We start from the raw sequence: 15,775 nt of genomic DNA, 5'->3' as shown, positions 1-15,775 counted from the left end.
TAAAAGGACCACTTGAGTTGGATGGCCTTTCCTTTCATAAGGGGGTGGAGCTGAGAGCAGGGCGTTTTCCTAAAAATGTTCCAGTTTGTAAAGAAAATTACAAATATCTTAGGAGCATTTAAAAAGAGAGTAAATTTGTCCTATGGAATGGTGATGGTACAATCATAGATGTACTTTACATATTATTTTAATTAATCCACATATATTTATATTCTGAAAAGTCTTATGCATAAAACCAATTTGAAAGTTTTGAAGTTTTTGTTTCTCAGCAACACCTTCATTTTTTTTTGTTTCGCATTTATACTTTTCAATTTGTTCTTGTTTCTTCTTTCATTTCCACCTCTGATCTGGCTGGGTTTTTTTCATCAATTGACCTGACAGATCACAGCATGACTAGATTTAAACTGAATTTTTTAAATGAGCATCTGAGTCTACATGTGAAAAAATACATTTAAAAGACCAAATTAAAAAAAAAAAAAACAACACTCAGTCTATTTAAAACTTTAAAAAGTCTTTCTATATCAAGGAAGAATCTACTTTCCAAACTTTTGTATATATTTGTAAAATTTTTTGCTCAGCTTTAAAAGCTACATCTTAACTGATTTGAGTGCACATCACCGAGGGTTGATGCCCTGTGATTGTGAGCAATGTATTTCAACAGGTAAGCTGCCATGACCTGTGTAATTTCCACCTTCTGAGTTGACATTTGATGTGGTCTCCTCAGGCTCTGGTTCAGGACAGAAGTTAACAATAAAGAACTGATTTCAGCCCCTTCAAGTCAAATGATGCTTTGCTTAATTGGCGTTATACAATGCATTGTAGTAGCTTAATACCAAGAGGACAAAGACATTGCTCATAGAAGCAAGATCCTTATTGTAGTGGAATGAGAAATACCCAAATTGGGTTACTATTGGTGAATACATGCTCTCTGGAGGCTTATATTTAGGCTTATATTTAGAGTCAGGCTTATTCTATATTTATATACAGGCTTATATTTAGAGTCAGGGTCAAAGGTCTTCCCAGCTTACTAGACCATTGGGCTAGCAGATTTGATGCATGTGTGTTTCCAAAGCTGACAACACACGAAAAAGTGATGTGGCCAGAGCCACATTTTTCCACCTAATCCCCTGTCCAAAGGGCCAATGTCTCATTTATAGACAGGCATTAAAGGGGGAAACCCACGGAAAATATCTTGAGTGAAGTGCATGCTTATCCCTCTAGACTTGTAGCCAGAAAGTTTAACAACTTCCCACTCCAGCCCCTTCCATGAATGGGGAAATTGTTAAATTCCAGAGGAAAAAAATGAGAGGGTATGAGGTTTAAAATGGAAAGAAACACTAGGTTATGGCATAATATGCTGGATCCTAGCTCTCTCCCTCTCACAACAATAAATAGAAAACAGAAGGTACCTGCTGAAAAAGGCATGAAGGCCTTGTTCTTCACAAACTTTCCTTCAGCATCAAGAAAATGCTTAGGATAGAAAGCATCTGGCTTCTCCCACTGGGATTTGTCTTTCAGCACAGAGGCCAGCAAGGGGATGATGTAAGTTCCCTGAAAATCACAACTGAGGAGTTATCCTATGGAGGAATATGGTCTCTTGGCCACTGCTATAGGAATAGGCATTGACAAGTACAACATACACAGCTTGTTAATAAGGCCATTGCAAATACTGTCCTGGGTCTGCGGATCCACTCTGATTTAACGCAACTAACCAAGACTGGAGCTAGAGCTCACAGGAGAAGACTGAAGGAAAAGAGGGCTGCCAACAGCTCACCTTTGGAATGAAGTAGCCTTTGAGAGTGACATCCATGGTAGTTGCATGAGGCAAGTCCATTGGCAGGATGTTAGCAAACCTCTGAATTTCATGGACAACTGCAACTGTGTAGGGCATCTTACTTCGATGTTCTATTCGTGGAGGGTTTGAACCTAGCACTTTCTCAATCTCCTCTTGGACTTTTTCTGCAAAAATTGTATATGAGGAGACCAACATTCACTAATGATGGAAAAGTATGGGACTTTTCTGCTACAAAAGATACAGAACCGTATGTAAAAATGATATGGTACAGTCTCAGAAATCTCTCTTTCCAGATATAAGTGGGATGCTGACAATAGTTGACCTTAACATATTTGCTCAGCACTATTAAAAGTGAATTGAGAGCTTTTAGAAGTGCAAAGGAAACCCATATTCTCATTGAAGTGCCACGTAGGCCTTCTGAGCACTTACAACCAAGTAGTGGTAACAGATGAAACTTGTGCACCCTCTTGCCACGAATAGAAGCAGCATTTTTGTACATGGTGAAATTTGGACATTCTCCTTCTGGTGAGAATGGCACCTGCAGGGAGAACAGGGGTTGACTTCTCCAATGTGTTCTCTGGTGAACATGCTGAATTCTGCTAAGTTGCAAATTTCTAGCACAAGACAAAAGCATGGCCAGTGACTAGAACAGAGCAGCTCCAGGCTTGCATCGGTGTATCTGAGATTGGAATCTGGCTGCAAAGAAATGAATGCATAAACCCACTCCTAAACTGATGTTTCGTGTCCCTCTCTGTACATGATTCAGAGAAAAAAGGAGCCATAATGGCTCCCTGATGGAGAACCTGACTATTTTAGCTGAAGCCAAAGCACTTTAGGATTTAGCTGTGGGATTCCCCAGTGCAGGGAGGTCCCAGGGACGGCGGGGGAAGATGCATACTCATTATTTCATTGGGATCCTTCCTGTGGGATCCCCCAGGGCTCCATTTTATTGCCTTTCCTGTTCAACATATATATGAGGTCACTGGGTGAGATTATGCAGGCATTTGGAGTGAAGCACCATCAGCATGCTGATGACCTGGGCCATGCGGTGTCAGTCTCAGTCTTTTCCTAGAGCATGGTTGCAGTTGGAGATTGGATGAGGTTGAACCAATTACAGGTACTCCTCACTTAACGTTGTCCCCGTTAACGTTGTTTTGTTATTACATTGCTGATCTATTAGGGAACATACTTGTTTAAAGTCTTGCAACATTCAGTTATAACATTGTTTGGCTGCCACCTGCTAGTAGGTAACTACTGTGACATAACTGGATTTGTTTAACATCGTTTGGCTTAAAGTTGCATTTTTCAAGAATTTAACTATGACGTTAAGCGAGGAGTAGCTGGAAAGCTGAATCCAGGCAAGACAGAGATGATTGTGGTGGGAAGACTTCTTGATCTGGGCAGGGCAGGATTGGGACACCTGTTATTGATGGTATTTAGCCTTCTCTTTTCACTCAGGTTCATAGCCTTCAGGGGTGGCTCTTGAATCCCCTGCTGCAGATGCAGCAGTGGCAAGAAACACCAGCTACCTCTGCTGAGCTGGCTGAGACCCTTTATTTAAATATTGATCGTGGTAACTATCATCCATACTTTGTTGACCTCAAGGCTAGACTACTGCATTATGGTCTACAGGGGGGCTACCCTTGATGACTGAAGTTGCAGCTGCTGCAGAATAAGGCAGACTGCCTTCTGACATGGGTTAGTCACCCAGCGTTGCCAAGTCAAGAAATATTTTTTTACTGACAACCAATCTTTTTTACGCTGACTTTTTTTTACAGGTGTATGTTTTATATAATGTCAACAGTTACCATTCCTCTATTTGTCCTGCTTGCTGCCTCAGACTGCCATGGGCCACGTAGCCCAGTTTACCTTCAAGGCTAGCAGCTGTAGCACTGTACTTAGTCTCTTGTGGCCCTGGGTGAACTTTTAGTATCAGCCCCCCTTTTGCCAGAGATAATGATTTTTTTTTTTTTACAGACTTTAAAGACAAGCCGGTCTCCAAGCTTGTTCTGTTCATAGCTTTCCTCCTGCTTTCATATTGTTCCCTCACAGTTTGCTCCCCTTTCCAGTCTTTCCCTTGGGGTTTTAAGCTTCCTCATTACCTGAATGTCCCCCAGCTGGGCTTCCTCCAGAGGGCTGAGGGTGCCCCAGGGCCAGATCACCCTGTAACAGGCATCTCATCAATCTAACAAACCAATAAATAGGGAGAATCTGTGTAGTGTTGGCCACCATGAGGTCTGTCAAAAAAGCACTTACGCTGAATTTTAGGGTACTTCGTCATTAGCAGAATGCCCCAGCGCAGCGTGGAGGACGTGGTGTCCATACCAGCAGAAAACAAATTACTTATGAGGCTTTTGAAATTGTCAGTGTTGAAATAACTTTTGGTGTCACTTTTCTCCTGGGGAAAGAAGGAAAAAATATTAAAACTAAAAGATCTCCAGTGAGGTAATAAGTATTTACTAAGTAAAATCTGTACTGAAGTGCTAAAGGGAACTGGAAAGTCTCTGATCCGTTGCATTTGGAAACCTATCAGTCATCAATCGCCTGAACGGGACAGTTAAGGCACTGACGGAGACACAGACACCATTCCTGGCTATTGCTTTATGAGGGCTTCTGTGCCTGTATATGAAACCAGGAAGCACGAAATACAGCCTGCGCAAGCACTGGGAACCCGACCTAAAGAAAGACCAAAGGGAAAGAGCACTTTAGGCCGAGGAATGATGGAGATGGGCTCAGAGCTACAAGCAAAGAGACCTTCTCTGGGTTTTTTTTCATCTCTGTTGTAATCAGGAAAATAGGATTGTGCACAGTGCCTGCAAGTAACCAAAGCTGAGTCAGTGTTACTGTGACTCCATCCTCAATGTATCTTCTTTTCTGAAATGACTCTCAAGGCCCTGAACTTTGGGTAATGCCTTGATTACAAAAGAGCCAAGAGCAGCAAGCTATCTGCACAGTTCGGCTACTTTGTTAGGCATGTACTTTGCCAGCGCTACGCTTCTGTGCAGTATGTTTTTACCTCCACTATGCAAAAAGGAAACAAGCAAGTCTGTAGAAATGTAGAGACTCTGTTACCTCCTGCTGCCTTATGAGGAACGCATCAATAAGACTTCGCTGGTCATTTCTGTCCAGGGTTTCGAGGTGTTTTGTGAAAGCAACCTCTGTAAAAGCATACAACTCATCTCTGTTTTGGAGAAGAGTCTTGTGACCCTTCAGGAGAAAGCCAAGTGTTGGGAATAGATTATAGATCTAAAAACCAAAGGAAGTCAGAGACAGCAAAAATAAGTACTGAGAATACTTAACAAGAGGGTAACACATGCAGGTCAAAGGTCTGAAAAAACTTTACTAAAACATGTGAGAAGAATCTCCCACATGGGCTGCAGCTCCACGTGCCAGAGAGCCCGGGAGTAGCCTAGGGCACGTGCTCAGGACTGTTCTGAGGCAACGACATCACCGTATTTCCAGGATTTGGTGCTTGCTGAGCAGGAGTGAGTGTTTGGTGTGCACGTCCCAGTGGGCATCCCAGGTTAGGTGCAGAGGCTGTGTAAGCAGATCCACTCCTGTGCTGCTGGCTGGAGTTAGTTGAATCTTTAGGTGTCAAGTTTAAGATAAAATTCTTAATCTCATTTCATTCTTTCAAGGACTTGGAGAAGAGCCCTTGATGCCTGAAAGTCAAGAGATCTCCTGATGCCAAGAGATCTTCCAACTATACAGTTGGTCCAGTAAAATATACCACAACGAATCCTGCCCCCCTGATCACTTCTCAACACACTCCACCAGAAGCAGCTAACAGAAATCTAAGTTCAGTGCCACAAAATCAGGGCTTGTGTGCCATAGCATTGTGATCTCTTGTCAGAGATACCTGGGAAGGATCCAAATTTATTGGGACGTAACTTAGCCATTGTGAGATACCATGTCATGTATCTGAGGGTGAGGGAATACCTCTTTGGTGCCCATGGTGCTTGAATGCAGTAAGCGACATGGGAAGAGCAGACAGAAGATGTGGCGGGTTCCCAGACAGGACCAGTTAAGAGCAACCAGGTATGTTATGGAGCAGGGGAGTCAGACTCATTGGCCCTGCATGATGGACCCTGCAAGATGTGCAGCTTCTCACAGCCCAGATCTGGACCGCAGGGCTTCCTGTGGGCTGGACAACCCATGAGCAGCCCCCTTGGCAATGTGAATCCGCACAGGGAGCTAAGACCACTGCTGATCATCTCCCTCTTTTCCCCTGTCACCAATCTTAGTTGCCAAGGGAAACTAAAATCCCTGATTTTGGTGGTGGGTGAAGGGATAGGGGAAGGTGAGTGTCAAACAAACTTGATCTTCTTTGACAAAGTAACTAGCTGAGTGGATGGAGGGAATGCAATAAGTGTAGTGAAAACACCGATTAATATCTGGTATCCAGGTTGTTGCCGTATTGGTCTAGAGGAAAAGGCAATCAGGTCTCATAATAGAGGTGATCTCTTCTATTAGACCAACAAGATTTTTGCAAAAAAAAATCTTTAATTCATAGGTTTCATAGGCATTAGGGCTGGAAGGGACCTCGGAAGATCATCGAGTCCAGCCCCCCGCCCAAAGGGCAGGACGTCAGCTGGGGTCATAGGATCCCAGCAAGATAAGCATCCAGTTTCATCTTGAAGGTGTTCAATGAAGGCGCTTGAACAACCTCCGGTGGCAGGCTGTTCCAGACCTTGGGGGCTCGGACAGTAAAGAAATTCTTCCTTATGTCCAGCCTGAAACGATCTTGTAGCAGTTTGTGACCATTCGTCCTTGTCATCCCTTGGGGCGCTCTGGTGAACAAATGTTCCCCCAGATACTGGTGGTCACCCCTGATAAACTTGTAGGTGGCCACCAGATCACCCCTGAGCCTGCGCTTTTCCAGGCTAAAGAGCCCCAGGGCTCTCAGCCTGTCATCGTAGGGTCTGCTTCCCTGACCTCTGATCATGCGCGTGGCTCTTCTCTGGACTCTCTCAAGCTTCTCCACATCCTTTTTGAATTGTGGAGCCCAAAACTGGACACAGTACTCCAGCTGCGGCCTCACTAAGGCCGAGTACAGGGGGAGAATGACGTCCTGGGATTTGCTTGAGAAGCATCTATGGATGCAAGCCAGCGTTTTGGTCGCTTTACTAGCCACAGCATTGCATTGCAGGCTCATGTTCATCTTGTGGTCAATGATGACCCCCAAGTCTCTTTCTTCCATAGTGCTAACCAACATAGCACCGCCGAGCCTATAAGGATGCTGTGGGTTTTTTTTCCCAAGGTGGAGAACCTTGCATTTATCGGCGTTGAACACCATCAGATTCTCATCCGCCCACTTGCTGAGCCTGTCCAGGTCAGCCTGGATCATCCGCCTGTCGTAGAAGGAAATAAGATTGGTCAAGCAAGACCTACCCGCAACAAACCCGTGCTGGCTATCCCTTAAGATGTTGGCGTCGGCCAGTCCATTAAGGATGGCCTCCTTAATAAACTTTTCGAAGATCTTCCCCGGGATAGAAGTCAGGCTGATGGGCCTATAGTTAGCCGGATCCACTTTCCTCCCTTTCTTGAAGATAGGCACCACGTTGGCCTTCTTCCAGTCTTTGGGCACTACACCAGAGCGCCAAGAGTTTTCAAAGATCCGCGCTAGAGGCTGGGCTATGATGCTCACCAGTTCCTTGAGTACCCTGGGGTGAAGATTGTCAGGGCCGGCTGACTTGAAGGTATCCAGCTTCTCAAGATGTTCCTTCACAAAGTCAGCATTAATGGAGGGCAGGGGATCACCCTCACCCGGACTTCCTGGCCCTGTAGCGGGCACGGGCGTCCCATGGGGCTGATGAAAGACCAACGCAAAGTACCTATTTAATAGGTTGGCTTTTTCCTGGGCGTCAGTTGTCAGTTGCCCCATCTGGTTCAGCAGGGGTCCAACGATGCCCCTGCTTTTCCTCCGGCTCCCCACATATCTGAAAAAGGACTTTTTATTGTCCTTGATGCTCAAAGCTAGCTGGAGTTCAGTTGCAGCCTTGGCTTTCCTAGTCTGCTCCCTACAGGACCGGACCAGTGCAGAATAATCCTCCTTGGAGGTGACTCCCATCCTCCATCCTTTGTAGGCCTTTCTTTTTAGCCTCAGGAGGTCTGCTAGGTCCCTGGAGAGACCTTGCAAGCTTTTGGGCACAAACACCCTTCATTGGGCATTGGAGAAAAAATTGTAAAAGTTCTCCTGGGTAGAAATGATTAGTATCTGGTTTAGCAAGGCTTTTGACAAAGTCCCACATGACTTTCTCATATACAAATGGGAGAAATGTGGGCTAGCTAAAATGACTACAACATGGATAGACAGGCACAAGCAAGGTGTAATTACAAATGGATCCACACAGTCTGCAGTGCAGTGCAGCTGTGCAAAAGGTGAATGTGGCTTTGGGATGCATCAACAGAAGCATTAGGTGCATGACACAGCAGGCACATCTACATGTGATGCTATGTTGCTGTAGCAACACGCTATGGCGACATAGTGGGCAAAAACCATGATGCTACCACTATGATGCCATAGTGATGTGCTTCCTCAATACAGTGAATTTTTAGGGCGATGTAGAAGCACAAAATAACTGTACGCAGTGTGCATGGCACAGTATGGGCTGTTACTTCACTGTCATCTAGTACTTCCAAAAAGAAGTACTAAACGATGGTGCAGTAACAGCAGCAGCATAGGGATACCTGTCGACACACCCAACATGTAATAGTGCCTCTTTATTCAGCACCGGTTAGGCCTCATCTAGAATTGTGTGTGCAGTTGTAGGCTCCTCATTTTTAAAAGGATGTGGAAAAGTTGGAAAACGCTCTAGAAGCGGGAGACAAAAATGATACTGGACATGGAAGGCAACCATCTGAGGAGAGGTTGAAAGAAATGGGCATGTTCAGATTGCAGAAAAGGTGCTTAAGAAAGGACATGACAGCAGTCTTCAAATACCTGAACGGCTGCCATAAAGAGGAGGGAGAACCTTTTTTTTGTTTGTGCACTGTTGCAGAGAGCAGGACACACACCAGTAGCTTGAAGCTGCAATAAAGCAGTTTTGATGGGATACAGGAAACATCTCCACTGTTAGAGCAGCGAGGAAGTGGAATAGGCCGCCTAGAGAAGCTGTGGGATCCTCACAATGGGAGGTTTCCAAGCAGTGCAGAGGTGATCTAGGATTAGGTGTGTGATGATGTAGTACACCTGGAGTGCTCTGTGAAAAGCAACCCTTTTCACAGAGAAGTCCAGGTGCTCCTCCACTAAAATGACTGGGAAATAAGAGGTGCTCTACAGCCCAGAGCAGATGCATACAACCAGCTTAGTTATGAAAGACGATTAAAGGAGCTGGGATAAATCTGTGCAGACGATACAGCAAGAGGAGCTCTGGCTGCCCGGTTACAGGATATGTTGTGTGAGTTATACGTACTGCCCCCGGGCTGCAGAGCACAATGGAGGGGTTTGCTTTTTCTCACTTCTGAGCTTTGCTGTTTCTCTTATGGGGCTGGGAAATAATTTTTTCCTCCTCTGGCTGCTAGAGGTGCAGGTGTCATTTTTTTTTCTTTTTTGCCTTCCTCAGAAGTATTGGGTGTTGGCTGCAGCCCAGGCTGGGGTGTATCGATGCTCCTACTAGGACTAAGACCTGGAGGTTCCTGATTTCTTCACCCTCCTGACTACACTACTGGGACTAATTTCCCAAAGAAGAAGGGGCTTGCCCCACTGTCCAAGGTCAGGATGATCACCACATTTGGGATCAGGAAGGACTTTTTCATCACAGACAGATTGGTATGGACTGTGGAGAAATTTGGCTTCCTTTATAGCGGGAAGCAGGGCCGTCTTTCTTGGATCTCTCAAATGTGCTTTTAAAAACATTTGCAGTGGGAATAGGTTAGAAAAGGACTCATAGAGGTGGTTTGGAGAGGGATGATCTTGCCTTGAGCAGGGGGTTGGACTAGATGACCTCCAAAGGTCCCGTCCAGGCCTATTTTTCTATGATTTTATACTTCTGCAGCCACTGACAGAGCTGGGAGCCCCATGGGCTGAACTCAGTCCACAAGGGTGGGTGGTCCAGCCTACAAGAAGGCCCATGAGCTGGATGTTTGATACTCCTGTTGTAGAGGAACAATCAGTGGCATAACTAATGACTTTCATACTGAGGCAAAACTTCCCTGTCCAGGGGTGGGGAGAGATACTCAGTGCTAGAGAACAGGGTATCTGCTTGTAACCCTCTTGCCCCCTAGTTACAGTACTGGAAACAATGTCTGAAATTGTTGGCTTCAAGAATCCTGCCTCCCTCCACAAACCTTGCTCTGCCTGGATGAGCCAGGTGATTAAAAGGATACTGAACAGCTGAGAGGCACATTAGAAGAGCAAGGGGTTGTTAGTTATTGTGGTGTATGAATCACTTGAGGGTAGCTGTTTGGGAAGGCAGGCTGCCACAGACAGGATCCAAGGAGAGCTGGAAGAAAATTTGGAGTTCTCCGATCCAGGGAATTGTGACTCTGGGTGCATCAAAAAGGATGGAGCTGGACTGTTCTCAGAGGTGACAGATGACAGAACAAGAAGCAATGGGCTCAAGTTGCGGCAAGGGGAGTTTAGGTTGGATATTAGGAAGAACTTTCTCACTAGGAGGGTAGTAAAACACTTGAACAGGTTGCCCAGAGAGGTGGTGGAAGCTCCATCCTTGGAGGTTTTTAGAACTGGCTAGACAAACTTTGGCTGGGATGATCTAGTTGGGAATGGTCCTCCTTTGAGCAGGGGGTTGGACTAGATGAACTCCTGAGATCACTTCCAAGCCTCATTTTCTAGGATTCTTTGATCTATATGAGACGTTTATTGCAGAGTTGCCTAATTAACTCCACGGTAAAGTCTTAGCATCTACACGTGCGTCCCTATTAGGCCTCAGTAAGCTAATTAACTCAACTGTAGGCATTGGTGACGTGTAGGGGGTGCACGCCGGTGTTGTCTGTGGCGCCTCTGGGCGCTCACTGCTTACCCCCCCCCGCCAACACCACCAATGATGTCTGTGGGCGGTTGCCAATTGCTGCTGGCTTCTGCTGCCGCCACTGCCGCCACTGCCAGCGGCATCTGTGGGTGGTCACCAATCGCCAGTTGGCGCTTGGCACTGCCCCCCACCACTGACACTCCCGTGGCCACCTGCACGAGCTCCCCACTTGCCACCGCCACGCCCACACTACTGCCATCGCCATTGCTGCCTACAGGCTGTGGCCATGCCCCTGCAGCCACGGGGGGCACGCGTTGTTCATGGTTGTAGGTTAGTACAGTAAAATCCTTGTTATCTGGTACTTAAGTAACCACAAATTCTGTTAACTGGAATTTCTGGTTGTCTGGCCGGATTCGGATGGGGTGTGGGGGGAAGCTCGCATATGGTGACCGCTGCAGCCACCCACCACCCTGTGCTGCAGCTGCTCTGGGTGTGGCTGCTGCTGCCACCCGCCCCACCCCCTGTTCTGCATACAGCCACTGCCACCCACTGCCCTGCACTGCAGCTGCTCCACGTGCGGGTGCCACCACCCCGCGTCCCTTGCTCCGTGTGTGGCCAAAAACCACTGGCCTCAGGTAACCGGCATTTTTAGATACCCAGCACTCCCACACCATTCCCCACTTGTGCCAGATAACAAGGATTTTACTGTACTTGTAAACATATTCCATGACAGTGCTCTTTATTGCGCAGCAGCACATGTGTACATGCTGACATAGCTGGCTGGGGCAAGAGGATGCTTCAGTGTAGGGGCTGCCTGCTGGCCAGCCCTGTACTGTAGCACCTTCATGTCCCAGCCAGTCCCTCTGTGGCACACTGAGCCAGGTCAGAGAAGCTCTAGTTTGGCAGGCTGACCCCCTGCCAGTCAGGGCTACTCTGACCCAGCTCAATGTGCTGCAGTCCCAGGTGCACATTCCAATGTGATGCCTGGAAGCAATAAACTCCAGCATACTATAAACTGGAGTTTATTGCATCACAATAATTTCACATGTGCCCTCCGAGGGTGCAGCTAGGTCACTGTGTCAGGCAGGGTCTTCCAAAGATGTGTTTTCTTCAAATTTTTTTTTTTTTGCAGTAAAAAGGGTCTTTGAACGTTGACTGTCACTCTGGGTATAACTAAATTAAGATGTTTTAAAGCAAGACATTCCCAGCTGTATATGTGTTGGGTCACACTCCTGCATAGACCCATAGATTAGCCTCCTATTTGTTGGGTTTCTCAGTCATTACTAGGAAAAAAATTAAGATCCTGCAAAGGCCATGCAACAATCCAACATTACCATAACTGATGGAGTTCCAGCAAGCTTGATAGTTTCATTGATCAGATGTAGAAGTCTAGTGAATCGGGGGTCTTCATAGCCAAACCGCTCTCCCAGTAATATGGACACGATAACATTAGCAACGGCTGCATTCATTATCATAGTCAGGTCAATGGGCTTTCCTAAAAAATGTTTGAATGAAAGAAGAGATGTTGCAAACTGGATGGTGAATAGGTAGTTAAGTTAATAGGAAGTCAAGAGCAGGACCATGCTGTGCTCTGTGGTGTACATACCCACAAGAGACACTCCCTGTTCCATAGAGTTCGCTGTCTACACAGACATGATAAGGGGTAGAAAAAAACAAACATTATCCTTATCTATTTCCATTTGCAGATAGAAAATTGAGGTAAGGAGAGATTAAGTGACCACAGCAGGTCACTTCAGAGTTCAGTATCACAGTAAAGAACCCAGTCCAGGTGCCTTGTATTCCCTCTCCCTCGTAGAGCCTCACTTATTCTTATGGATCTCATGGGGCATTTTCTTCATGGCTATTCACTTGGCTGCCATATGTGCCATGTGCTTTTAAACTTCCTTCAGTCTGGGTAAGTTCCTGGTACTGTTTTTTCTTCTTTGGCCTCTAGATTCATTGCCAAGGCACTGTGTCACAGTTTGAACCCATACTTTATCTGCCCTGGGCTCCCAAAATAGGCCTGAACCCCACGATTCTTTAGGAGGTGAAACACACCTGCCCCCCACGTCTACCCTTCAGGGTCCTTGGGTTTACACTTTAGCCCATCTGGGATACCTGATCATTGAAATGTGTGAGGGCATGTGACAGCCTGAGGGTGTGTGCAGAGGGGAATTCTTAAACCAATCAACCTTTGAGATGGCACAAGAGATACAATAATGACATGCCATTCCCTGTATGCCTTTTTTCCGCCTCAGTTTATTCACCACCCTTGAACTGTCTTTGGATTTTGGACAATGACTTTCCAGGACTCCAGATCCAGTTTTCTTGCAGCTCATGTCTCCAGCTCCATATTCTCTAGTGCGACTAGGCTAAGACATACAGCTGCTCAGAAAATAGCTGAACCTATTATTCCTTCCAGCCCTTTCTGCTATATGATATTTCTAGCTAGTCACAGTCTTGTCTTTAGGTGATCAAGTCTCCTATCAGGTGGTTGGTGGCTTGGTTATCATTTAATGGGAGACTAGGCAAGAAAAACTGGTTTTCCTAGGTTTTCCAGCCTATTCTTTTGCTGGGGAGAAGCTTGGTTGGTTGGTGCAAATCCTTAATGACTCTCCCATTCAAAGGCAGACCCCCAGGCATCAGTTTCCCTGCCCTTAATTCATGACGATGGTACAAGGGTAGAGCAAAATCCAGTCATAAGGCCATAATCAGGGAAATCATGAAATCTAACATAACCCAAAAGATTGACTTAGGCAGGTGCTCTAAGCTAGTGGTTCTCAACTTTTTTTGTACCAAGACCCATTTGTAAACATTGATGGACAGTCCTGACCCAGTGCCCCTCATTCCTGACCTGCTGCACCAGCCTGCACTGTGTGTGGGGTGTGTGTGTGTGGGGGGGGGTGTATGGGGCAGGGGATGGGGGGCCCAAGCAGCCCCTTGCAGGCTTGAACTCTACCAACTGTCATGACCCAAAGGTCTGATTTTTTTGTGTGTGCTTCAGCACTAAGAATTATCCCCGTGGGTATACAACTTCGTTGCACGGAGGAGTTCTGCTGCGCAGAGAACCCGCGTGCAGGGAAGTGTTCCCGCCACTTTGCAGCGATCTTTGCAGGGTGCATTTCCTTTGCAGCACAGAAATGCACAGTGCAAAGGTTTCCCGCTCGTCGTATGCAAATTCACGCCCTGCAATTGGCTAGTTCCAAATTATTCACCCGTGGCGGCTAGCTATTGGCCTGCTAGCCATATAAGAGGCTTGAGCAGTTTCCGCCCAAGCTGAAGAGGACTCCTCATCCATCTCGTGGGGACTCTGGGTGTGCGCGGCAGGGTAATAGAAACCCTGTGTGTCGCTCAGAGGAGTTTGGCGGCCTGATCCACCGCCCACCTCTTCCCGTCTTCGAACGGAGCCTACTATAAGACGTAACAATGAGTTTAATGCGCGCTTGTCCTGGACATCCGGAGTTTGTGTGCGTGGAGCCTTGCAACCTCCACGTGTGTTCGTGTTTTTTGTTGTAACCGCAACTCAAGCAAGTTCTCAGCCTACACCACGACCATCTCGGTGTAAGTAAAATAATCTTAAAATCAACCGTTACGTGTCTGTGCCTAATTCTAGCTCGGCGCCCGCCCTCTCCGACCTGGTCTGCCCGGGCTGCTGGCCACAGCCCGCGTGCAGAGCGACGTAAGCGACCCGGAGTCAGACCCGGCGCGCACACCAACCTGCAAGGGAAAAGCCACAGTTTTTCATGTCTTTCTCCTTTAAGGGAGAATCCATTTTTAAAGTTCATTCACGACCCTTTCATATATTCTTGGGAACCATTTTTGGGTTGCGACCCACAGGTTGCGAAATGCTGCTCTACGCCATCACATTTGCAAAACCAGGTCTATCACACAGCATCGGCTTGCTGCAATTCACAACAATGGTAAAAATACGAGAAAGCACAGAAGAAAATGATAGAGGTGTATGATATTCCCTGTTCAAAGGGTATATTGCATCTAAGGGCCTTTAGAAGTTTTGCTTAAAATAAGGAGCAAAGACGTTTGGTTTATTGGTTCTCTGCTCCTAAAGTTCCTTCCCATTTTAGTTCCTGGTGGCCCTGAATTGATCAAGGATTATCACCTTGTCCTAAAAAGCGTGTCTAATTCTCTCCCAACTATGCAGCTGGTCCAATAAAATGTATCACCCACAAAGATCCTTGCCTCTTGCACATTCCCTGGACCATCAAGTCTACAACACAACTCCAGCACTGCCATACAACAGCTAGTGGTTTTTCCTAAAAGGAGAAAGTTTGTTGAAACAAAGAAGCTCTTGTGTATCCTAGTGGGTAGGAATCACAATCTCAGAGCTTTGATGAAGTTAAGCACCCACTGACCTTTCTGAGAGTCTATATTCTTGATCAGATGGCCACATTCTTCAACAATCTGGTCCTCAATGACCCTCTTGCCCATTCCTAAATCTCGTAAGGTTGAGAGGGCAAATCTTCTCATCACTTTCCAGTTTTCACCATGTGAAAAAAGAATACCTGACGTGAAAGGAAGACGTCACGTTATAAGAATGATAAAAATAAATGGTTCTTAAACAATAAAAGATGCATCACACTGCCTTTGATAGCATTTGCTTAGCTTAAGGCTGGGTGGAAAAGCTGCCATTTCCTCACAGAAAACATTTCCAAGTTCCCAAACCTCTTCTTGTTCCAGTGCAGGATGAAAATGAAGAATCTCACATTAATTTCATGAACAGCGTGTTCTACAGAAAAAGAAAAGCACGGCTCAAGACGGGCCGCATTGAAACTATGTGCTGAGGCATAGGCAATGCAAGTTCCAGTCGTTGTTCAGCAGAGGTGTGAACACGTCATCCACACTTGTGACAACCCCAATCACTAGATGAGGTTGGGGTGGCTCCTTCCATAAAAATCTTTCTTGGATTTGCAAACCCTCCCCAACAATAATTTCATTGAAACTTATACATAGAAGGAAATATTTACATTTTGATTAGATGGTATTCTCTGATCGAGAAACAGGACGATTGTTGTCTTAAGCTCTAGCTTAGAAA

General features: G+C 46.1%; 1 protein-coding gene across 3 annotated transcripts in view; it reads right to left on the bottom strand.

Moving 5' to 3' along the window:
- LOC132243195 (cytochrome P450 2K6-like) overlaps positions 1-15,775 on the bottom strand; it is a 46,807-nt gene that overhangs the window by 781 nt on the left and 30,251 nt on the right. For 2 of the 3 annotated variants that reach the window (XM_059728776.1, XM_059728769.1), the window contains 6 exons: positions 15,096-15,245; positions 12,060-12,220; positions 4,868-5,041; positions 4,052-4,193; positions 1,775-1,959; positions 1,410-1,551 (listed from right to left, as the gene is read on the bottom strand). In XM_059728776.1, coding sequence (XP_059584759.1) covers positions 1,410-1,551; positions 1,775-1,959; positions 4,052-4,193; positions 4,868-5,041; positions 12,060-12,220; positions 15,096-15,210 — 919 coding nt within the window. In that variant the 5' untranslated portion in view covers positions 15,211-15,245. The remainder of the gene's footprint in view (positions 1-1,409; positions 1,552-1,774; positions 1,960-4,051; positions 4,194-4,867; positions 5,042-12,059; positions 12,221-15,095; positions 15,246-15,775) is intronic. The other variant, XM_059728771.1, reaches the window with a different exon arrangement.

The sequence above is a fragment of the Alligator mississippiensis genome, chromosome 1 (assembly GCF_030867095.1).
Source record: "Alligator mississippiensis isolate rAllMis1 chromosome 1, rAllMis1, whole genome shotgun sequence".
Classification (NCBI taxonomy): Eukaryota; Metazoa; Chordata; order Crocodylia; family Alligatoridae; genus Alligator; species Alligator mississippiensis.
This window is presented reverse-complemented; position numbering and strand designations above follow the sequence as displayed.